Source organism: Bufo gargarizans, chromosome 11 (assembly GCF_014858855.1).
Source record: "Bufo gargarizans isolate SCDJY-AF-19 chromosome 11, ASM1485885v1, whole genome shotgun sequence".
Taxonomy (NCBI): domain Eukaryota; kingdom Metazoa; phylum Chordata; class Amphibia; order Anura; family Bufonidae; genus Bufo; species Bufo gargarizans.
Window position 1 is genome coordinate 41,467,399 of NC_058090.1, and position 23,016 is coordinate 41,490,414.

The 23,016-nt window shown below is 44.9% G+C and overlaps 1 protein-coding gene across 4 annotated transcripts in view; it reads left to right on the top strand.

The window, feature by feature from the left end:
* Nucleotides 1-23,016, top strand: part of LOC122921548 (mitotic deacetylase-associated SANT domain protein-like) — an 88,050-nt gene that overhangs the window by 43,847 nt on the left and 21,187 nt on the right. For all 4 annotated transcript variants that reach the window (XR_006387036.1, XM_044271600.1, XM_044271599.1 and 1 more), the window contains exons 2-5: nucleotides 10,313-11,847; nucleotides 18,912-19,181; nucleotides 19,674-20,007; nucleotides 20,185-20,245. Coding sequence is in view for 3 of the 4 variants with exons in the window: in XM_044271600.1 (XP_044127535.1) it covers nucleotides 10,483-11,847; nucleotides 18,912-19,181; nucleotides 19,674-20,007; nucleotides 20,185-20,245 (2,030 nt within the window). In the remaining variant the exon portion in view is untranslated. The remainder of the gene's footprint in view (nucleotides 1-10,312; nucleotides 11,848-18,911; nucleotides 19,182-19,673; nucleotides 20,008-20,184; nucleotides 20,246-23,016) is intronic.

Sequence of the window (23,016 nt, forward strand, 5' to 3'; positions counted from 1 at the left end):
AGCAGTGCACGTCCTGCAGCATCTTACTGCTCCAGTGAGTTTACTGCTCCAGTGAGTGAGTCGGCAGTGCACGGCCTGCGTCCTGCAGCATCTTACTGCTCCAGTGAGTGAGTCGGCAGTGCACGGCCTGCGTCCTGCAGCATCTTACTGCTCCAGTGAGTGAGTCGGCAGTGCACGGCCTGCGTCCTGCAGCATCTTACTGCTCCAGTGAGTGAGTCGGCAGTGCACGGCCTGCGTCCTGCAGCATCTTACTGCTCCAGTGAGTGAGTCGGCAGTGCACGGCCTGCGTCCTGCAGCATCTTACTGCTCCAGTTAGTGAGTCGGCGGTGCACGTCCTGCAGCATCTTACTGCTCCAGTCAATGGGGTCAGCAGTGCACGTCCTGCAGCATCTTACTGCTCCAGTGAGTGAGTCAGCAGTGCACGGCCTGCGTCCTGCAGCATCTTACTGCTCCAGTTAGTGAGTCAGCAGTGCACGGCCTGCATCCTGCAGCATCTTACTGCTCCAGTCAATGAGTCGGCAGTGCACGGCCTGCGTCCTGCAGCATCTTACTGCTCCAGTGAGTGAGTCGGCAGTGCACGGCCTGCGTCCTGCAGCATCTTACTGCTCCAGTGAGTGAGTCAGCAGTGCACGGCCTGCGTCCTGCAGCATCTTACTGCTCCAGTCAGTGAGTCAGCAGTGCACGTCCTGCAGCATCTTACTGCTCCAGTCAGTGAGTCGGCAGTGCACGGCCTGCGTCCTGCAGCATCTTACTGCTCCAGTGAGTGAGTCAGCAGTGCACGGCCTGCGTCCTGCAGCATCTTACTGCTCCAGTTAGTGAGTCAGCAGTGCACGGCCTGCGTCCTGCAGCATCTTACTGCTCCAGTTAGTGAGTCAACAGTGCACGGCCTGCGTCCTGCAGCATCTTACTGCTCCAGTGAGTGAGTCGGCAGTGCACGGCCTGCGTCCTGCAGCATCTTACTGCTCCAGTGAGTGAGTCGGCAGTGCACGGCCTGCGTCCTGCAGCATCTTACTGCTCCAGTTAGTGAGTCAGCAGTGCACGTCCTGCGTCCTGCAGCATCTTACTGCTCCAGTGAGTGAGTCAGCAGTGCACGGCCTGCGTCATGCAGCATCTTACTGCTCCAGTGAGTGAGTCAGCAGTGCACGGCCTGCGTCCTGCAGCATCTTACTGCTCCAGTGAGTGAGTCAGCAGTGCACGGCCTGCGTCCTGCAGCATCTTACTGCTCCAGTGAGCGAGTCAGCAGTGCACGGCCTGCAGCATCTTACTGCTCCAGTCAATGAGTCAGCAGTGCGTGGCCTGCGTCCTGCAGCATCTTACTGCTCCAGTGAGTGAGTCAGCGGTGCGTGGCCTGCGTCCTGCAGCATCTTACTGCTCCAGTGAGTGAGTCAGCGGTGCACGGCCTGCGTCCTGCAGCATCTTACTGCTCCAGTCAATGAGTCAGCAGTGCACGGCCTGCGTCCTGCAGCATCTTACTGCTCCAGTGAGTGAGTCGGCAGTGCACGGCCTGCATCCTGCAGCATCTTACTGCTCCAGTGAGTGAGTCAGCGGTGCACGGCCTGCGTCCTGCAGCATCTTACTGCTCCAGTGAGTGAGTCAGCAGTGCACAGCCTGCGTCCTGCAGCATCTTACTGCTCCAGTCAGTGAGTCAGCAGTGCACGGCCTGCAGCATCTTACTGCTCCAGTCAGTGAGTCGGCAGTGCACGGCCTGCGTCCTGCAGCATCTTACTGCTCCAGTCAATGGGGCACATTTATTAAGACTGGCTTTTGCGCCGGTCTTGGGTTCCAAGATGGATTATGCTGATGGCCATTACTAAATAATTTTGGAGAATTGGCTGTGAAGACCGTCTAATTCTCCTAGCAGAGTTGTATGTAGAGATTGCCTGGCGCTGTCAATGAAAGTCGGGAGGGAGCGAAGCTTGGGTGCAACAAGAGCAATGGTGATGCCCTCATTGCACCAAAGTTACTGTACATACTAAGAAAAAATTTCATTGCTCTGGAACAGAGCTGAGATCAACAAAAGAAAAAAATGTTTTCATCAGATGAAATACAGCTACGTGTCTATGCAAATAGTTGAATGGGGTGGTCGCTGGTGACACTCGCTTTAAAAGGGTTGTCCGATTACAACAACGCCCCCATACACAGGATGGGACATAAGTGTCTGATCGGCTGGGGCCTCACTGATCACTAGAACGGGGCCTAAGCAAGCACTGGCTTATCTTCGGTAGCCTCGTTGAATGGGGCGGCAGTGCATATGTGTGTCCGCCGCTCCATTTAAATGGAAGAACACAGGCTGCGTAGGACCCCCGGCGATCAGACACATCCCTTGTTAATGTAATGCTCCAATTACATAATATAATTGAAATAAGTTTACTGAGGTTATACAGAAAATGTGGCTCTGGCAGATGTCATCCATCATCCCTTACAGTCATGGCAGGTGTCATCCAGTCATGTCAGATGAGCATTGTTCATTGTATGCATGCCTGTATATGACATCAGTCACATTGTCTATTTCATGCAGGATTTTCACGCTGCAGTATGTGTTCTAGTTAAAGGCTGTCTGTATGGATCCTTATGGCATCCGCAGTAGCTCTGTGTTATAGACTATGGCAGGGATGCCCAACCTGCGGCCCTCCAGCTGTTGCAAAACTACAACTCCCAGCATGCCTAGACAGCCTATAGCTGTTAGGGCATGATGGGAGTTGTAGTTTTGCAACCGCTGGAGGGCCGCAGGTTGAGCATCCCTGGACTATGGCACTGTGCATGCCGCTGTGAGGCGCCAGTTTATCCATTAAAAGCAATACTACTGCTTCTCCTTAAATCTGTTCACACACAAGTACGTTACGGGCCCGGGTATAGTGCCGTATTATGGCTCTGCAATACATCTGTGTGCGTGAGTCCTTAAACCCCAAATCCCCAGGCCCCTCACACAGATTGTACTTGCCTCGTTCTCCGGCACCCGATGACGGCGGCCGTGCAGGCATCAGGAGCAACGCGGGTTCCAGGGAGCAAGGTAAGTACAATCTGTGTGAGGGGCCCTGGCATTGGGGGGAGGGGCATTTTTGGGGTTGGATAACCCCTTTAAGTTGCTCATAAGAGTCTGCCAATCGTGTTCTGTCTGTAGGCACCTCCAGACTGTCCACGTTATTACAGTTCACAGGGGTTTGACTTGTTGGCTTTTCCTCAGCCGTCATACCGCCAACCTAAAGTTGAACGTTGAGTCAAATGACCGACCGATCAATCACTCGATCGCCTGCATCTTGATGTGGTGTTATATCATAGATCAGGCCTGGTCCGATAGGCGCACTCTACTTCTGAATTCTCCACGCATGAGTTTTCGGAGACCTCAGCGGCTCGTCTGGATTGTTCTCGTTACATTGTGTCGACTTCCTCTTTTACTTTATCTACAAATTGTTGCAAAACAAATCAAACAAAACATTTTATCTCCGACTGAAATTGTTGCACACGTTTAACGTAATGCTGTAATTATATGAAGGCCTCCATTATTTTTATGGTGCCGTAATGAGAAGATTGAAATAGTTTTGCAATTTCATGAACAGTATCTTTAGCACAGCAATTAAAAATGAGCAAATAAGAAATGATGGTATACGGCATTATTCAGTACGACGTCACCACTGTGAATAGATATGGGGTCCTGAAGCTGTGATTCATCATCCAACCCCTTTTTACAAGATAAGACTTAAAGGAAAGGTGTCGCCCAAAAATGTATTTGCTTTATGGCAGCCACATGGGCCATAGACACAATGGTCTGGAGGGAGCCTCAGTGACTTCTATGGGAGAGTTTTCTAGGCGTGCTCTGTGACCTGCGCAGAGGTCATTGTACAAGGAGAGAACAGATAAGCTCTGACAATAGCCTATTGTGAATGGTGGGTCCTGTCTTATCTGTACACAGAGGTGATATCATTACAGGCAGGATTAGAATGACAGATAAGCAGATAACTGCAGTAAAGTGATCTGTACAGACCAAGAAGTGGTGCCAATTACTAGACAAAGTGGCCAGTGCGAAAACTGCAGGATTTATGGTTTTGTTCAAATATAGCAGGAAAAAATTCTACGGCACCTCCAAGGCGTAAAATAAATTCAGGCTTTATTCACCAGACACGCAACGTTTCGATCCGCTCCCTGGGATCTTGCTCAAGCAGTGTCACTGCCGTGAATCACAGCCGTGGAATTTTTTCCTGCTTGTTATCTGAAGGGGGGTCGCCTTCTCAGCCACTGGCACTCCGTCTACACTTGATATACAGCGGTGCTGCCCCAATCTTTTTATTTTTTGTTCAAATATAGATATTTAAATTGAAAATGAAAATAAAAATCATCAAAAATTATTTAAAAATATGTTAAATGTGATCGAAACAATAGGTCATTTTCTGATGACGCATTCATTTTCAGGGGCATCTGTCAGCAGGTTTGTACCTATGAAACTGGCTGACCGTTTGCATGTGCGCTTGGCAGCTGAAGGCATATGTTTTGGTCCCATGTCCATATATGCAAATTAGCTTCTAGGAGCATCGGGGGCGTTGCTGTTGCACCTAGAGCCTCTCTGCTCTCTCTGCACTTTAATAGACAGGACCAGGCAGTGTAAACGTGATCATCAAAGAGAGCAGAGCCTCTTGGTGTAACGGCAATGCCCCCGTTGCTCCTAGAGGCTCATTTGCATACATTAAAACACAATTTTTCTCAGCAATGCGGACACATATGAACATGGCACCAACACAGATGCCTTCAGCTGCCAAGCGCACATGTAACAGGTCAGCCAGTGTCATAGGGACAGATCTGCTGACAGATGCCCTTTAATGCCTGATGCACACGACTGTAGCCTATTTTGCGGTCCGCAAAACCATGGTTCCCGGCCGTGTGCATTCCACATTTTGTGGAATGGAACATCCGGCCCATAATAGAACAGTCCTATCCTTGTCCGTTATTCGGACAAGAATAGGACGTTCTATATTTTTGCAGATTCCATGGAACAGACATACGGACGCGGACAGAGTGCAATCTGCATTTTTTGCAGCCCCGTTGAAGTGAATGGGTCCACATCTGATATCTGCAAAAAAATACAGATCTTATGCGGACCAAAAATAAGTTTGTGTGCATGAGCCCTAAAGCAGTAACTTGCTCTGAAATACTTGAACAGACTTGTTGGCCGGGCCTTGCTCAGATCGCTCATTCGTACTGTGCTATTGAATACAGCCACTTGCACTATACTGGCGAGCCACCAGGACGACTCTTAGTGAGAGTTCTCCTACTGAAATTCCTCTTTTAGGGCTCGCCTGCGCACAACGGTTCCCATATTCCAATATCCCAAAAAAGATTTGTAACTACCTTCTGTGTGCATTCCACATTTTTCTTGCTCTCTTCTGCAGACACAGACGAGAACAGAACGTGTGCTGAGATTGCAGAAGGGACCCTGCCTGGTGCATGGCCCTGTGGACGGGAATGGGGCAGCGTGCTGTCTGCAGCAGATATGGTTGGGCTCATGAACCCTTCTTTTTATAGGTTCAATAGGAAATAATAAAAACCAGCTAGAAATGGGGTGAGCGAGCAGCAGCACCCCCCCCTGTACAGCTAGGCTGACTGCTCCGTGATGCCGCCCTGTGTGCGTGCCTTGCGCTCGTCTAGGACTGACATACCTAAGCCTGCCTCATTAATAATTGGTAATGAATGTGGCCGTTTGGGAACTGGCTGGAGATTCGGCTTTTGCAAAGCATTGGGTTGAAGGATGTGACAGCAGAGTGACCCATTTTACAGTGCTGTGTACCTCGCCCCAGAGCAGGGAATCGCACCCCTTGCTGCTAAAACCGGCTTGCCTTGTTTAGAGAGGGCGTTGGTAGCAGAAGACAAGTCCTAAGATCCCTTCTCCGTCTGGATATTATTCCTTTATAATTGAAGGATGTGTCAGCACGTGCGGGGCGACCTGCTCGTCCTATGATCTGATCTGCTAGTAGCAGCGTGGATAATTGATTCGCCTTTTGTGCTCCTGCTTTATCTTTAAATCGCGGCCTGCTTGCAATCTTGCGAGTCAAACTTTTTATGCTTTTTGGGTGGTCTCCATAGAAACTGGGGAGAGCTGATCCGTAAAACGCGTTCTCGAGGTGTATTGTATTGATATCTGGGCGGGAGGTAAATGTTTGTGAATATATGCAAAAATGGAATGGGCGATGAACGATCGTAATAACGATTGTTCGTCCTTCATTTACTTTGCATGGAGCTATGTGAAAGGCCTATCAGCCTGAATATCATCGGCAGGTGCTTGTCATTGGCACAGTTTTATCACCGCTGTGAGTTGTTTTCGGACTCAAAACGCCACCCATAGACTTCTCTGGCGCTCTACTGTGCCTCCACAATATGTAGCACCATGCAGAGGCCCATGGGGTGCCCGTGGCATCATAGCACGCAGTGCAGGGATTCTGATTGTCGCCTTATGGTGGATTTACATGGGGCAATTGTCAGACTAATTATTCGGTTCGAGAGTTGGAACGAATGCTCGTTCCTGATAATTGGCCTATGTAAAGGTGACGTTGATCACCTGATGAACAAGCAAAATGCTAATTCATCGGTTGAAATCGCTGATGCCGACACCTCAATCATAGTTTCTGGGCAGCAGATCGTGCTGTGTGAACAATGATCTGCTGCCCAGAAACAATGAGTCTGTATGGAGACAAGCAATGGCCGTTTGCTGTATGTAAATGTGGCTGTGACCTCCACTGACGAGCAGGCAATTATCAGGAAGGAACAGCCCCTTCCGGATATTTGCCTGCTCACTCTGCATGTGTAAATGCACCTTTAAGGCCTAGTTCACATGAACGTTTTTTTTTTTTTTTGCGAGTGTACGGGCCGTTGTTTTGTGTTCCGTATACGGAACCATTCATTTCAATGGTTCCGCAAAAAAAATGTACTCCGTATGCATTCAGTTTTTCCGTTCCGTTGAAAGATAGAACATGTCCTATTATTGCCCGCAAATCACGTTCCATGGGTCCGCAAAAAAAACGGAACACATACGGAAATGCATCCGTATGTCTTCTGTATCTTTTACGTTTTTTCTGAGCCATCTATTGAAAATGTTATGCCCAGCCCAATTTTTTTCTATGTAATTACTGTATACTGTACATGGCATATGGAAAAACGGAACAGAAACGGAAACAAAAAATGGAAAAACGGATCAGTGAAAAATGGACCGCAAAACACTGAAAAAGCCATACGTTCGTGTGAACTAGGCCTAAGCCTCATGCACACGTCCGTGGAACACGGACCGTGAGATACCTACCTGGTTTCCTGCTAAGTGTTAATTGCTATGACGCCGTACGCTTCGTGCCGCCGCTGCTGTACAGTAATACACTCGTATAGATTATACGAGTGTATTACTGTAGAGCGGCAGCACGAAGCATACGGCGTCATAGCAACCAATGACGCCGTGTGCTCCTGCACTTAGGAGCGGTATCTCGCGGTCCGTGTTCCACGGACGTGTGCATGAGGCTTTACGGTGCGAGGCAGAGCACCAGGGGTGTACCCGGAGTAACCTATTGTATGTAAATGAACTAAAAACACAGTGTTGCAGATGCAGATGACTTCCTTCTAAAATGAGAATTTTTATTTGGTTGCGGTGGAGAACTGCTTTTTGTGATCAACTTTTCTACATGAAACTTGACGAATCTTGCACAAGGATGGATTTATTAAGTGGATAAAAAAAAAAAAAAAAACACTACAGTGACTCTACACCAGTTTATTATACAGGAGGTTTTGTGGCGCTTATTATGTTTCACATCCAATACCATACTAATTTTCATTTAGTCCTGCAAGCGTCCTCCTCGTTATCGCCATAACGGTTGCCCCATCTAGGTTACGGTTTTATGGAAGAAGATGGAAATGTAATTTAACACATTGCAGCCTGACGATCTCGTAGAGACAGACTATGCCGTACAACCTGCTCTCCAATATTTCGAGAGCGATTTTAGCAGATATTTGATTTGCTTGTCCGTTGTGATGGGAAAGCGGATCCAGTGATATATTATTGAAGACCATGATTCAAACTGGACACCCTGAGACAGGGGAAGGAATCCGGTTACCGCTGATGCAAGCAGTGCTGAACGCGGAGTGGCGCAGTGTTCCTTATGGAGAGGCTGGATACTGCAGACCTTTCCTGGGCATAATGCAAGAATCCACAGGAATATTTGTTCTCCAACCACTAAGAGACAAATGAGGTTCCATACATGTTCAAACTGGATATTCAAAGAAAATCCAACAATATAGCCAATAGTTGTTCATATATTGACTTCCATGTATAATCTTTTACAAAAAAAAAGCATTATTTATCGTTTAGGCAAAAGGGACAGAGGCATTGAGGAAATGTATTACTGTATTACATTTTCAACCACTTAAAGGGCATCTGTCAGCAGATTTATACCTATGAAACTGGCTGACCTGTTGCAGCTGAAGTTATCTGTGTTGGTCCCATGATTATATGTGCCTGCATTGCTGAGAAAAATATATGCAAATGAGGCTCTAGGAGCAACGGGGGCATTGCTGTTGCACTTAAAGGCTCGGCTCTCTGCAACTGCCACGCACTCTCCACTTGACAGGACCAGACAGTGTAAACCTGATCACATCTGGCCCTGACTTCTCCGAAAGTCAATCAAAGTGGAGAGAAAGCAGAGCCAGTTTCATAGGTACATATCTGCTGACCGATGCCCCTTTTAAATCTAGACCAGGCAGTCAGAAGACACGCCAAATATATCATGGTGGCTCATGCTGTTGTGATTTGGTGCATCCTGCTAGACATGTTAGCCACTTTTTCTTACTCTACTTCTTAGTTTGTTTACTGTAGACCAGGATTGAATGCAAAAATAAAAATGGTGCAATATAATATGGCTCACTAAACCACATACATTTTGTAAGCCACATCCCCTTTTCCCTAGGCACATTTTCAAAACTGTACTATGGTGCAAAAAGTGGCTAAAACACCATAAATGTGGCACAAGGCAGGTCCACCAGTTGATTTGACATAAATTGAGCCACAATTCCAGCTTACTTGGCTTAGTAACTCACCCTCATTATGTTCAGACCAAGCCCACAAGGGGGAGCTCCAGTGTTGGGGCTGTAGGCCCTCGGAGTCGGGGCTGTAGGCCCTCAGAGTCCCTTGACTCTTCCACCTACATAGGGTCTCTTGCACACAAGCGAGTTTTCCGTCCAGGTGCAAACGCGTGAAGCAAACTCATAGCATTTGGACTGAATTCTCCACGCATCATTTCTGCGTTCAGGAAAAATCGCAGCATGTTCTATATTGGGCGTTTTTTCATGCAGCCCTGGCTTCATAGTAGTAAATGAGGCTTCCGTGAAAAACAGAAGGCATCTGGATGGAATGCGTTTTTCACTGATGGCTGCTAGGAGATGTAGATTGTTGTTGTTGTTGTTGTTGTTGTTCAGTTTTTTTTTTTCCCCCCCCGCGGAATCCAGATGGGGGAAGAAAAAAAAAAACACACTCCCTGAACGCAATCGCATGCAAAACCATCAGTTATTCCCTAAACAGATCCTGACACAATTCTTATCGCTCGTGTGGAACAGGCCTTACCCTAAGTTCACACCTGAGCGTTTTACAGCGCGTTCAAACGCGCTGTAAAACGCTCAACACATGAAAACCAATGGGAATGGTTCTCACCTGGGCATTTTACAGCGCGTACGATCGCGCTGTAAAACGCCCGACGCATAATCAAGTACTTGAGCTTCTTTGGGGCGTTTTGACGCGCGTTTGTGGCCATAGGACACTGCAGTCAATCACACAAACGCGCGTCAAACGCGCTTTTACTATTACAAAAAACGTGCATAAAAACGCGCGTAAAACGCGCATTTGAGAAACGCTCAGGTGTGAAAGCAGGGTAAGTCTCTCCAGCCTAGCATGCCCTGGCAACCTTTGGCTAGGCGTTGTAGTTTTGCAGCAGGTGGAGGTTCACAGGTTGGAGATGCTCCAGTCTACTTGCACTGTACAGTTTATGGTTTTGATATTAGACTAGTTTGCAGTAAATGCCATTGTCCATGGTGGTACTGACAGAATGTGGCTTGTGAAGAGGCCATAAAGGAATCTGCATAGCCAAGATCATCTGGGAAGCAGGTTGACCAAAGGTTTAGGAGCACATAGTGAATTTGCTTAGCAAGTTCTGAATTTAGTTTTCCTGTAAATGGATGCCATCATAGGGCATATAGAAGTTGAAAAATGATACAAAAATGTGTTTCCTGCACTTACCGTAATCTATACAAGATGCAAAATTCATTATGATTCATCATTTTCTATTCTATTTTACAGATACCGTTTAGCAAGATGGGTGATGAAGCGGAGTAGATCACGGGATACAAGATCTACACAATCACAACCTATAAGGAACGTCATCTTTTGTAGTTTATTTTTTATTTTTTTTGTATTTTTGATTTGATGCCTTTGGAGAAATCTTCTGACTTGCATGAAGTTTGATTACCATGAGTCAGCAGCCTCAGCAGAAGGCTTCGAATAAAAGGACGGGAAAAAGAATCACTTTTTTCAGTGACCCGCAAGTCCACCCCGTGACTAATAAAGAGCAGCAATTGAAAGACCAGCAGTTATATGGGACGGTGTCTCGGTTGCCCATCTCCCAGGGTTCTGAATTGACCAAGCCAAATTCTTATTCTGCTGCACCTAACAATATGCTGAACACAGTCATGTACACTCAAGAGAGACCTGACGGCATCAGGATTACCCAGCAGCAGGTTCCTGGAAAGTGGACCACTGGTGATCGCAATGAGGCCACTTGGGCAGCTCAGCAAGCCAACATGTGGCAGAGAAGTGCAGCTGGCTATCCTGTGCAGATGGTGCCTTCATATTACAACCATCATGAGCCGATCAAGAGAAGCCAAGATAAGGGAGTTGGAGTGTCCCAGTTAGACATGTATGGGGATGCGCTACAGCAAATGATGTCTCAGAAGACACAGTTGGAGCAGCATCAGCTAGCTCAGCAGCAGGCCCATTTAAACTCCATTTTGCAAGCCCAACAGCAACAGCAACAGCAGCAGCAACAACAGCAGCAGCAGCAGCATCACCAAACTCAGCATCTTGCGTTGCAGTCTTTCCAAATGGCATTTGGACATCAGGGTCAAAAAACATCACTGCAAAATATATTCCATGTGTTTCCAGATGCTCAATCGAATGCCATGTATGCCGCTCAGCAGAAGCAACAGCAGGCTCTTCCTAAACTGCCGCTGTTTGAGAATTTTTACCCCTCACAGCAGCAGCAGCAACAGGCAGCTTATGCCATGCAGCAAGGCGTTCCCCTAAACCAGCATGCAGCTACCCAGCAGAAGATCTCTGTGATGAGCCAGCCACAACGTGTTCCCACATCCGAGGAATACATGAAAGTTTTTGCCGAGCAGCAGGGCCAGCAGTCCGTTCTGCCCAAATCTCAAATACCCTTGCCACGCAGGTCACGAAGACTTTCCAAAGAAGGACCAGAACCTTTACCTCCCACTGTGGTTGGACATTCAAATAACCCTTATGCACACCACCAGTACGAACAGGGAGTGCAACAACAGATGTGTGTCCAAGAGAGGTACAAGCCGATTGCACCAAGAGATGCCCAAGAAACCCAGCATGGCAACCGCGATGATGCAGACAATATGTCTCTACCTCAGAATGGTAGAAGAGAGGTCCAGCCAGCTGACCAAAACTCCATGGGGCCAATGCAGCCTGATGGAGCAGGAGCTGTGACTGTGATCCAGTCAACCCGGCGAAGGCGCCGCATATCGCAAGAGGCCAATTTATTTACCTTAGCACAAAAAGCAGCAGAAATGCCAAATCTTGAAAACACTAAGGTAAGGAGACTTCATGTGGACATCTTTAGATAATAAGATAAATATATACATTTCTGTACTTGAAGACCATCTATCGGCAGATCTGTCCCTATGACACTGGCTGACCGGTTACATGTGCACTTGGCAGCTGAAGGAATCTGTGTTGGTCCCATGTCCATATGTGTCCGCATTGCTGATAAAAATGAAGTTTTAATATATGCAAATGAGCCTCTAGGAGCAACGAGGGCATTTCTTTTGCTCCTAAAGGCTCTGCTCTTTCTGAAACTGCCGCACCCTCTGCACCTTAATTGACAGGACCAGGCATAGAAAACATCATGGGTGCAGCTATTGCAGGAATGGCTAGCAGAAAGTTACAACATTGTGTTGGCTCCTCTGTTGTGTGACACATTGCATTTTTATGGGAAATGCCTTTAATGGAAACCTGCCATCAGTTTTGACAACACTAAACCGCTACATGGGGGCTAAGAGATATTTCTGAACATGTGCATGTATAGCCGCAGTAATAAAGCATATTTCCTAAGGGTTCTTACTAGAGATGAGCAAATACTGTAGATTCTAATGGATTGATTCGTCCCATCAGTAGGAGGACTTCACCTGTGAGGAGCTGTCCAGGTAGGTGAAGAAGCACCCACCTGCCGCTAGATTGACAGGGCCCTGATAATTTCCTGCTGCTTCGATTAGCAGACCAAGGGCAGAGGCCTTGCTTCAGCTTTGGAGCTGAGACTGAGCAGACAGGCAATTTCCAGAGCTGGGCTGAATGTCCGACCCTGTGAATCTGGCGGTAGGTGGGCGCTCCTTCACCTGGATGGACAGCCCCTCACAGTCCTGCTGACGAGACTAATCGATTCATTATGATTCGCTCATCTCTAGTCTTTACACAAGAATTTTGCACTGGCATTTTTTTTAAGCAAACACCAGAATAACCACTTATGATGTTTTTGGTCACTTGCATTTTTTGTGACCTTTTTTTTGCAAACCGCATGTCTCAATGGTGTTTTTTTTTCTCCTATAGAAGTAGTTAAAATCCCAAACACTGTATTTTTAAAAAGAAGCAACAAACGCAAAACAAAAAAAACTTCTACCGTAATTAACAAAAATTCCAGTGACAAAAAAGGCTGGTTTCTTGCGCTTCATATTTCCCTTAGACCTTCAGCTAACATTTGGAGATGGCACTTTTAACGGAAAAAACTTAGATGCAAAAATGCCACTAAAAGGTGGAGAAAAACATTATCAAAAGCCTGCGTGTGAAAGCACCCTAACCCTAAGTTCACACCTGAGCGTTTTACAGCGCGTTCAAACGCGCTGTAAAACGCTCAACACATGAAAACCAATGCTTCCCTATGGGAATGGTTCTCATCTGGGCGTTTTACAGCGCGTACGATCGCGCTGTAAAACGCCCGACGCATAATCAAGTTCTTGAGCTTCTTTGGGGCGTTTTGACGCGCGTTTTGTGGCCATAGGACACTGCAGTCAATCACACAAACGCGCGTCAAACACGCGTTTACTATTGCAAAAAACGCGCAACAAAAACGCGTGTAAAACGCGCGTTTGAGAAACGCTCAGGTGTGAAAGCAGGGTAAAAAGAAGCTCTAGTAACAAGTGATTGATGCTGCCCCTCTCTTAGGCTACTTTCACACCTGTGTTTTTGTTTTCCGGTATTGAGCATCTCTGTACTGGAATTAAATGTTTCCGTTTAGTCCTCATGCATTCTCAACGGAAAGAGATCCATCAGGATGTCTTCTGTTCCGTCAGCATTCTGTTTTGTAGCTGGACACAAAACCGCTGCAAGCTGCAGTTTTGTGTCTGGTCATAAAAACGCAAAAAAAACAAAAAAAAAAAACGGATTCTTCACCCATCGACTTTCAATGTATTTAGTGACGGATCAATTTTTTTTCCGTTTTTATTTCACACATCCAAATCCTAACGGAACGGATGCATCCTGATGTGCAAAATCAAAACGGATTTGTTTAATTCCGGTACTGAGATCTCTGCCGGATCTCTGTGAAAGTAGCTTTGTAGACTTGATTTGGCCTTTCTGATACCTCCTGTCCTCTACCGCTCCCTGCTAAGAGATCAATCAAGCCTAATTTTTGTCTTTTTCAATTCCTCTTGCAGCCTGAGAGGGAAGGGGGTTGGACGTCAGATGTATGACAGTTCTTTTTAAATTGTCTTTTATGCAGTTGATATTGTTTCCAATTACGGATGAGTAAATCGACTTCGGAACCGAACCTGAGTTCGGGAAATATATATATATTTTTTTTTACAGTACAAATTAATTTATGAAGTTAACGCGCGAGCAATAACTTCGGTTCCGTACAGTATTAGAACGACGTTGATTCACTCATCCCTATTGAGATCCCAGTACACGTGGCTGCTGAAGAAATTCCCAGCAGACACTTGGAGATTCCTTTCCTTGCAGGGCAGGCGTTGTTAAAACCTTTTTTTTTTTAAGGTATGTCCTATTACTGCTGCTATATGTGCATGTGTTCTGACACTTCTCTCTACTCACGGTATAGTGGTTTCAGAGTCGTCAAACCTGATGACTGTTTCCCTTTTAAAGGAGATGTCTAAGATTAGAAAAACATGGCCGGTTTCTTCCATAAGCGGCACCACCCCTAGCCACACATTGCATGTGGTACTGCAGCACTGCCCTATTGACTTCAATGGAACTGAGCTGCAATACCAGATACAACCTATGCACAAGTGTGGTGCTGTTTTTGGAAGAAAGCAGGTATGTTTTTTTTTTCTAATCCTAGACGATGCCTTTTAAGCATGAGATGCATTTACAAGTCTCTCTCTCGCCTGGCCTAGCTATCAAAATTCAGAGTGGATAGATCCCGTATGTATAACTATGATGTCCTATATCTGTCAGGGCACGATGGGCGCTGTAGTGGCATAGCAGCCACAAATGTTCTAAAATATTTTTTTAAAAAAAAAATCTTTATTTTTTCAAGTCCTCCGGTGGTCTTTGTTGATTGACTGTGGTACAGCACATGACCGATGAGGCCACTGATTGGCTGCAGCGGTCATGTGTCGGTACGGCACGTCATTGCCGGCAGATTTAAAATGAAGATCGAGGGCACTGCCGGAGAGGCTGTAAATGGGGGGGGGGGGTGTCCAGTTTTAAGCAATCAAACAATAAGAAAAAAAGCTAAAAAAAAAAGTCATTCATTCAGCTTTAGTAGATTATTTTTCTTCCTTGCCAGAACCCACAGTTGAATAAATTCCATTCTCCACTGCTTCCCGTGTTCTGCACGATAGTTAAGCGCTGAGGTTTTTATTTTTACTGTATATGGAAATGAACATTTCATATAAAACGGTATGCTCTGAATACTGTGGCGGTAAAACACAGGATGCGATCTCTTGGCCGAATCGTAGCAGCAGTGCCCAAGCCTGACCCATGTACATATGAGCTACAAGTATGTGTTCACATGGAGAGAAAACCATATATACTGTATACTGGTAACTTGGAGCACTGCTAGAACTACATACTACCAGTATATTAAAAGGTACAGTGTATGGGCACATGAGCGGGTACAACACGTCGTCCCTGCAGGGTAGTAAACGAAGACGGACAGGATCTCCAGCAGGACTTAAAAAAGTTCTGCACAACCTCCTTAAAAGGGGTTATCCCATGACTGATGTTAAAAATGAAAATCAGACATCATACAGTAGATGACAACCTCTTTCTAACACAGCAAGAACCAGCCCTGTACCTCACATGGATCCAGAGATTTCCCCATTCATTTCTCCAACTGCTATGCTAAATTCTCTTCAGGCTGGCGTGTCCTTTCAGCTGCAGCTCTCTCCCTGAAACTGCTACAGCGTCTAACAGAACATAAGGCTGGAGACAGTTGAAGATTTAAACTGAGCGTGTGCGACCAGCTCAGTGAGATGGCCAAAAAAAAAATGGAAAAGAACAAGCAGCAGGTGGCGCTATACAGATACATTTTAGTGAATAACTCAGTGACTATGCTAAATTTTTAATTACATGCAATTACAAAAGTATTCAGATCCAGGTGCTGGTTTGAAAAAAATTATAGAATATGTTTCATGACACAACCCCTTTAACATTCATGTGGCTGTATTTCTGCAGTAAAAAGCATGGGTAAAAGAGCCATGGGTAAATGGGCGACTTTAATGTGGCACATGGACTGTGGTTGTAACTTTGATACAGGATTGTGACTTAAAGGGGTTTTCCTCACGAGAGGTCATCCATACCAGATCCACTGATCAGCTGTTTTGGGAAGCAACCGGTGCCAGTGCATACTGCAGTCTCCGCTCCCAGTTATTTGAATGGGAGGTGAGCTGCAGTACCCCTGTACGGCCACTACAACGTGGATGGCGTATTCTGCTTCCGTGAAATCTATTAATTTAAATCCCTGCTTTTTCTATGCTTAGGAGTCATGACTCCTAAGCATAGAAAGATTAGAGGTTTAAATGAATATAATTGTACAGAATCTTTTCCCATAAAACTATATATGAATCTTCTCGGCTTCTCCTGCTCTAGAACCTGCTGTGAGCAGATTGCATTGCAGTTTAATGGGGACAGGTCCTCTTCAAGTATTGACGCTCAGGAGAGGTCATTGGTATCTGATCAGTGGGGGCCCGGCTCGGTGTCCTCGCCGATGAGCTGCTGGAATGTGGTCCAGCGTCTGCTTGAACACTGCGTCATCTTTCTTGGCGGTGACATCACATATATCGGCCGTGTGGCCTTTGTGCAGCTCAGTCCCATTGACCTAAATGGGCCTGAGCTTTAATAATGCAGCCCCTTCAGACAGTTGATCATGGGGAGTCGGACCCCCAGCGATCAGATATTGATGACTTATCCTGAGGATAGAACACCTATAGGTAACACTGTGGCCCCTTCAAACAGTTGATTGTGCGGAGTTTGACCCCCAGCGATGAGATATTGATGATGTATCCGGAGGATAGCACCCGTATAGGTAGGTGCAGAAACCCCCCCATTGTGGCTGATTTGGTGTTTATTACTAGTACAGATCACACGTCTGCCCTTGGGTCTGTTCTTGGAATCACGCTGACCATCAAGTATCGGTGCGGACTCCAGTATATCTCTCGTCTCAGGGTCACTGTGACTGTCTTGGCAGGGTCCGAAAATACCCCCATTGAGCTGGGGGGGGGGGGGGCGTGAGCATTGCTGCGGCACTGCAGTCAGTACATTGCTCGAGGTCTTAGAATGTGAGAATTAGTTTTTTGCTTGCTATGAATAGAAGCAGAAATGAAACTGGGGGGGGGGGGGGGGGGTTTAGTAAGGAACACGTGAAAAGGATGCATTCTCACATGTTTCTGGCGTCTGTCCAAAAAGAAGATGGTATCTGATAAAGTAATCTCGTGCTGGAAGCAATGTTGTGTGGCCATGGAGAATATCTACATGCCGTTCATGTGCAGGAAGAATAAAGGTTTGCCGGCATCACCTTTTATAAATTATTATTAAATTAGGAATATACGAAAGGGAGAGATACCTCACTTAAAGGGACATTAATGTTTTTTATAGATTTTTAGATATTTATGACGTTGAGATATATATATATATATATATATATATATATATATATATATATATATATATATATAGATATATATATATATATCTCTATCTCCTTCTAAAATAGTATATATAAAGCTTCTTGACTCTGATATTGGCGGCGTAGTCTAAAGATAGGCCATCGAAATCAGATCAGTGGGCGTCTGACTCCCAGCATGCTTGTGATCAGCTAAATGAATGAGACTAGTTTACCAGGCACAGCGCCGTACATCTTATAGTGGCTGTGCCTGGTATTGCAGTTCAGTCTTATTTACGTAAAGGGGTTGATCCACAAAATATATTCTCAATTTTTCAACCTGGATCTGAATACTTTTGTTATTGCGTGCAATTAATACATTAATTAATTAATTAATACAAATTTTGCATAGCCAGTGATTTATTTAATAAAATGTAGCTGTATAGCGCCACCTGCTGTTTGTTCTTTTGCTTATTTCTGTGTGGGACTTACTGAGGTGGTTGCACATGCTCAGTTACACCTTTCAACTACCACCAGTCATGTCTACTGTTAGAAACTGTAACAATGACTGGGAGCGTGCTGCAGCTGAAAGGACATGCACCCTGAGCTGTCATAGGGAGAGAGTTGCAGCAGAAAGCACATGACCCCCTGAGCTGTTATAGGGTGAAAGGTGCAGCAGAAAGGACTTGCCCCTTCAGCTGTGATAGGGAAAGAGCTGCAGCAGAAAGGACACATCCACTGAGCTGTCAAAGGGAGAGAACCGCAAGAGAAAGGACATGCCTCCTGAACTGTCAGCTTGAAATAAATCTAGCAGAACAATGAATGAGGAGATCTCTGGATCCATGGGAGGTGCAGGGCTGGTTCTAGCTTTGTACTATAATTAAACTCCTTTAATTATTTCTAGCACAGGGGACAATTTATGAGCAAGCAGGGATTAGTACTTCCTCTTCTCTGCTCTTTGCTAGGTTTGGAAGACCATTAAATCCAGATATCAGAAGATGCAACTTTGGCTCGAGAGTTGTAATATACAAGCTATCAGCACCAGAGTCTAATATACACAAGTGACGCAATTGGCAAAATACACTAAAACACACAATTACTGCACAAGATTTTGTTCCAGACGTCTATGTGCAGATTAGGAGGGGTGTTGCCTTTCCTAAATGGGACCAACTGTGTATGGAGGCTTAGTTCCATGGGAAAATTTATATGCAAGAGGTATGTCCCAGGGAATGAGAACCGTCTTACTAGTGCCACCTTTTGGAAGTGTCTCCTTGAGTCTAAGTCTGACTTTTTGCCAAGCTTTTGGAGCATGACCAAGTAAAAAACAAAAAAAACAAGCCCAATATCCACCTGCACACAGCTGTTCCAGGGTATTTGCCTCTCATTAGTACAGAGTAGGATTCTGGCCGGTGTGAGATGCTTAGGACGGACCTTAGGGGGTTCTCCTAAAGACCATCTGTGTATGGTCATGTGCAGAAAATGTCTCGCATTAGGAATGGAATAAAATCTTGACGTTAACTTGATTGTCTTTTGGTACTTCAGGATAGTGAGACTTTAGGAGTGAAGAATGAGACTTTGAAGAGCAATGCAGAAATTCCTGGTGCATCATCCCCTAAGAAGGCCCGAGGGGAAGGAGAATTGAGACCCCTGGTAATGCCGGTGTCTGTACCGGTGAAAATAGATACTGGCCGAGAAAAGGGAGATGATGAAAGGACAGTAACGTCTGAAAGGCTTCCATCTGCATCAATGCCATCTGTGATCGTAACAAGGCATAGGGCTGGGCATACAGGTGTCTCCGAACCTGCTGTACAGGTAGGCCCAGATGTTTTTAGGTTATTCTAAAGGATACAAGTTGTGTCCATCCATCACTGTCCTGGAGAGAAAATGCTGTAATGTCCCGAGCTTAAAGGTGTTGTCTGGGCTTTTAATATTGATCACCTATCCTCAGGATAGGTCATCAAAATCAGACACTTGGCACCGCTGTCCTCATACAGTTGATTGGGGGGAGGGGGGTGCTGGGTGTCAGACCCCCACCGATCTGATATTGATGACCTATGCTGAGGATAGGTCCTCAATATGAAAAAGCCCGGACAACCCCTTTAATAATAGTGCACAAAAAAGGTTTTCCAACGTGTCGGTACATAAGGTGGGCAAGTCAAGTAAGCATGTGCCTGTCTTGTAATAATATATGGTTGTATCAGTGTTTTAATATTTATTGAGGTGTTGGGCGGAAAGAATTCTCTTTTTTTTTTATACTTTAAGTCCTGAATAATATTGTGACACATAATATTTTCCTCTCTGCAGAGCAATGACACCGCTTTGTCAGAGGTTCCTTGCCGAAAGCCCAAGCAGCGACCAAGACCAGAACCATTGTTTATCCCTCCCAAGCCTGGCACGTTTGTCGTCCCAGTTTACACCAACATAACTCCTTATCAAAGCCACCTCCGTTCTCCCGTTCGAGTTCCTGAGCACCTGAGTGACAGAAACTTTGAGTTGCCCCCTTACACACCGCCTCCAATCCTCAGCCCTGTGCGTGAGGGCTCTGGACTTTACTTCAATGCCATCATATCGGCTAACACACATTCAATGCCTCCACCAATTACCCCAAAAAGCAGCATGAGAACCCTGCTGAGATCTAGTAAGTGCTCGTTCTTCTATTTCTTGAGTTAATTTTAAGCCGTTTCATCTTCTGGATCATGTGGTCCAGATATTCTTATACATTTCCCATGGCAGTTTTTATTTCCAAAGTGGTCAAGATGGATCAAGTATTCAAGTTTCCTTCTGATATATATACAATTTATATTTAATTTTGCAGACAGTGGAGAAGACATGCCGCCCTTGCTAACAGCAGAAGCAACGCCTGTTAGCCTTGAACCGTAAGTCTATGTATACATATATATTGATCAGTGAGTAAATGACTGCAGAGTATGTAGTTGCTTCGATCGGCTTTTTTGCTGTAGATGAGTTGTTTAGTTTTATAGTGTATTCAGTGGCTGCCTTTGCCCATGTGGCCTACTAGAGTGTGTGGACACAATAGAGGTGAGTCACTCAGTTGGGCCAGAAAGGAGAGCTGCTCATGCTATGACGGGCTCGAGCTGTCCATTTATTACGCATACGGTCATTCATATGAATGGTTGCCCTGTAGTAATATATTTAGAAATGTTTGGAAGTCCACGGCTTTTCAGCTTTTGTGTCTTTTTAGGTTGGAAATTATAAATGCTGCATTTAATGGTGGGTAGATCCTACAGAACGTTCAGAGCCTATAAATCCTTCATATCTAGTGACTTACTCTAATAGTATATGGCTGCAAATAGAGTCCTGGGCTAAAACTACAGAAGGCCTCTTTATTCTAGATCTAAGTGACCAGAAACCCATCATTGGAGCTGAATATTTTATTTTTCTTGTAGAATGTTTTTTAATTCTAAAAAGTGCTAAATAAACATACATTTACCTAAGAAGCCCATCACTCCATGTTTTCCAGTGGAGATCTTAAAGGCTATGTACACCTATGGAGGCAATTTTTATTCATGATTTCCTTTTACTAATTTTTGGCTAAAAATCATATTTTCAATTGGCCTTTATAAAAAAAATATTGAGCTGTTCTGTCACATAGGGTTAACAGTTTTTCTGCCTGTGTGACTGGTCATCTAATAAACCTTCTCTCTAAACTAAGGTCATAAACACTTATTTAAGCCACATTCTTATCAGTAAGATAAGAACTGAGCTATGAGTGTTTATAAGGGCAGAGATAAGGAGTCCGTCTGCTCCCCAGATGATAGGATCGCAGCTCTCTACAGAAAAAAAGACGCCATATTTTTAATAAAGACCAGTTGAAAAAAAACTTTTTTTGCTCAAAATAAGAACAGTGTAAATAACCTTTTAAGTCCAAAGCACATATTGTATTTCATTATATTTTTAAAGGAATTCCAAACACATTCACAATCAGTTTTTAATTTTTACAGTACATTAAAAATTAGAAATCAACATGAAATAATTGTAATCCTGCCTGTGATGATAACGAGAAGACAGCTATTAAAGTGACAAATTAGTGGAAAATTAAAAATAACACCAGAAAGGGAATGTGTCATCAGAACATCACCTGTTTCAATAATGTTGTATACTAAACATATTTTAATATTTATTTATTTATTTATTTATTTCTCAAATCACTTTCACAAACTTCTCCTGCAGTTTTCACAATAGCCATTAAGCCTTACAATAGGCTGCCACTTCCCGGTTTGTACAGATGACTTTTCAGTAGTTATCTAGCTTATCAACCCAGGTGGGATTACAATGACAAGTAACACTTGTATAAAAATAACACAGGATCCACCATTCACAATAGAGTATATCGCAGCTCGCCTCCTCCCCCTCCCTGCACGTTGACTTTTGGACAGATAACAGAGCATGTCTTGATAACTCTCCCATAGACGTCCGTGAACATTTACAATCTGTCGTGCCTATGGTCGATGTGACTGCTGTAAAGCAATTTGGGCCAGATGGTTCCGCTATAATCATGTACAGAAAATTGAATAATATAAATATAAAATAGAATAAAACGCATCTACAGTCAGAAAATAAAACTGATAAGAAAATAGCTAGTTTTGATTAGTAAAAAAGTATTGAAGATATATTCTCTTTTAACCTACAATATATAGACCCAATTATTGGCACAACTACATATTACAACTACAGGAGCTTTTCACTCCACAGAACACATTTGCACTGCTCCAGAGTCCAGTGTCGGCGTGCTTTACACCTCTCATCCGATGCTTTGCATTGTGCTTGGTGCATTTACTGAGTCAGCAGAGCACTCGGCGACCCTGCAATAATACAACTCACAGTTTATGCTGGAATATGTAGGAGGGAAGAATTTTCATGAACTGACTTGTTACAATGGTGGCATCCTATTACAGGACCACACCCGAATTCAGTGAGCTCTTTAGAATGAGCCTTTTTTCCCCACAAATGTTTGTATAGGCATTCTGCATGCCTGGGGGCTGGATTTTATACACCTGTGGCATAGGGACTGAATGAATGGGTATTAAAGAGAATTCGTCCTGAAGTCCTTTTTTTTTTTTGGTGGAGATATTCGAGTATTCATGTACAGCTTATTTAAAATGCATGGCACTTTACTGAAAGGTTTAAAGGGATTATTCATCTTTGTGTAGTTTTTCTACTGACCCCCACAGCATGGCCAGATCCACTTACCTGATCCCTGCTGCTGGGTTCTGGCTACACTGCTGCCCCGCCGGTGCTGCAGCCTGTGGATCTCCCCACGTCAACATCCGGTTTGATGCTGGGTGATTTGACAGCTGCAGCCAATGACTGGCCACAGTGGTGACGTGTCTCCAAGCATCATGTGACCCACTGATATGACATATGGGTGACTATTCACCACTGCAGCCAGTCAAAACAAATGTTGACGCAGGGAGACCAGTGACCTGCAGCGATGGAGCTAGAACCCAGCAGTGGGGATCAGGTAAATAACACTACCACTGTGGGTCCAGCCATGTGGTGAGGTCTGTAGAAAAGCTCCACAAAGGTGTTGAACCCCTTTAAGTACTTGTCGTGTAATATGCAGTTTGAGAAGTGGCAAATAAAACCTGTATAGTACAGAAGTGACTGTTTTGCTGCAATGCATTCA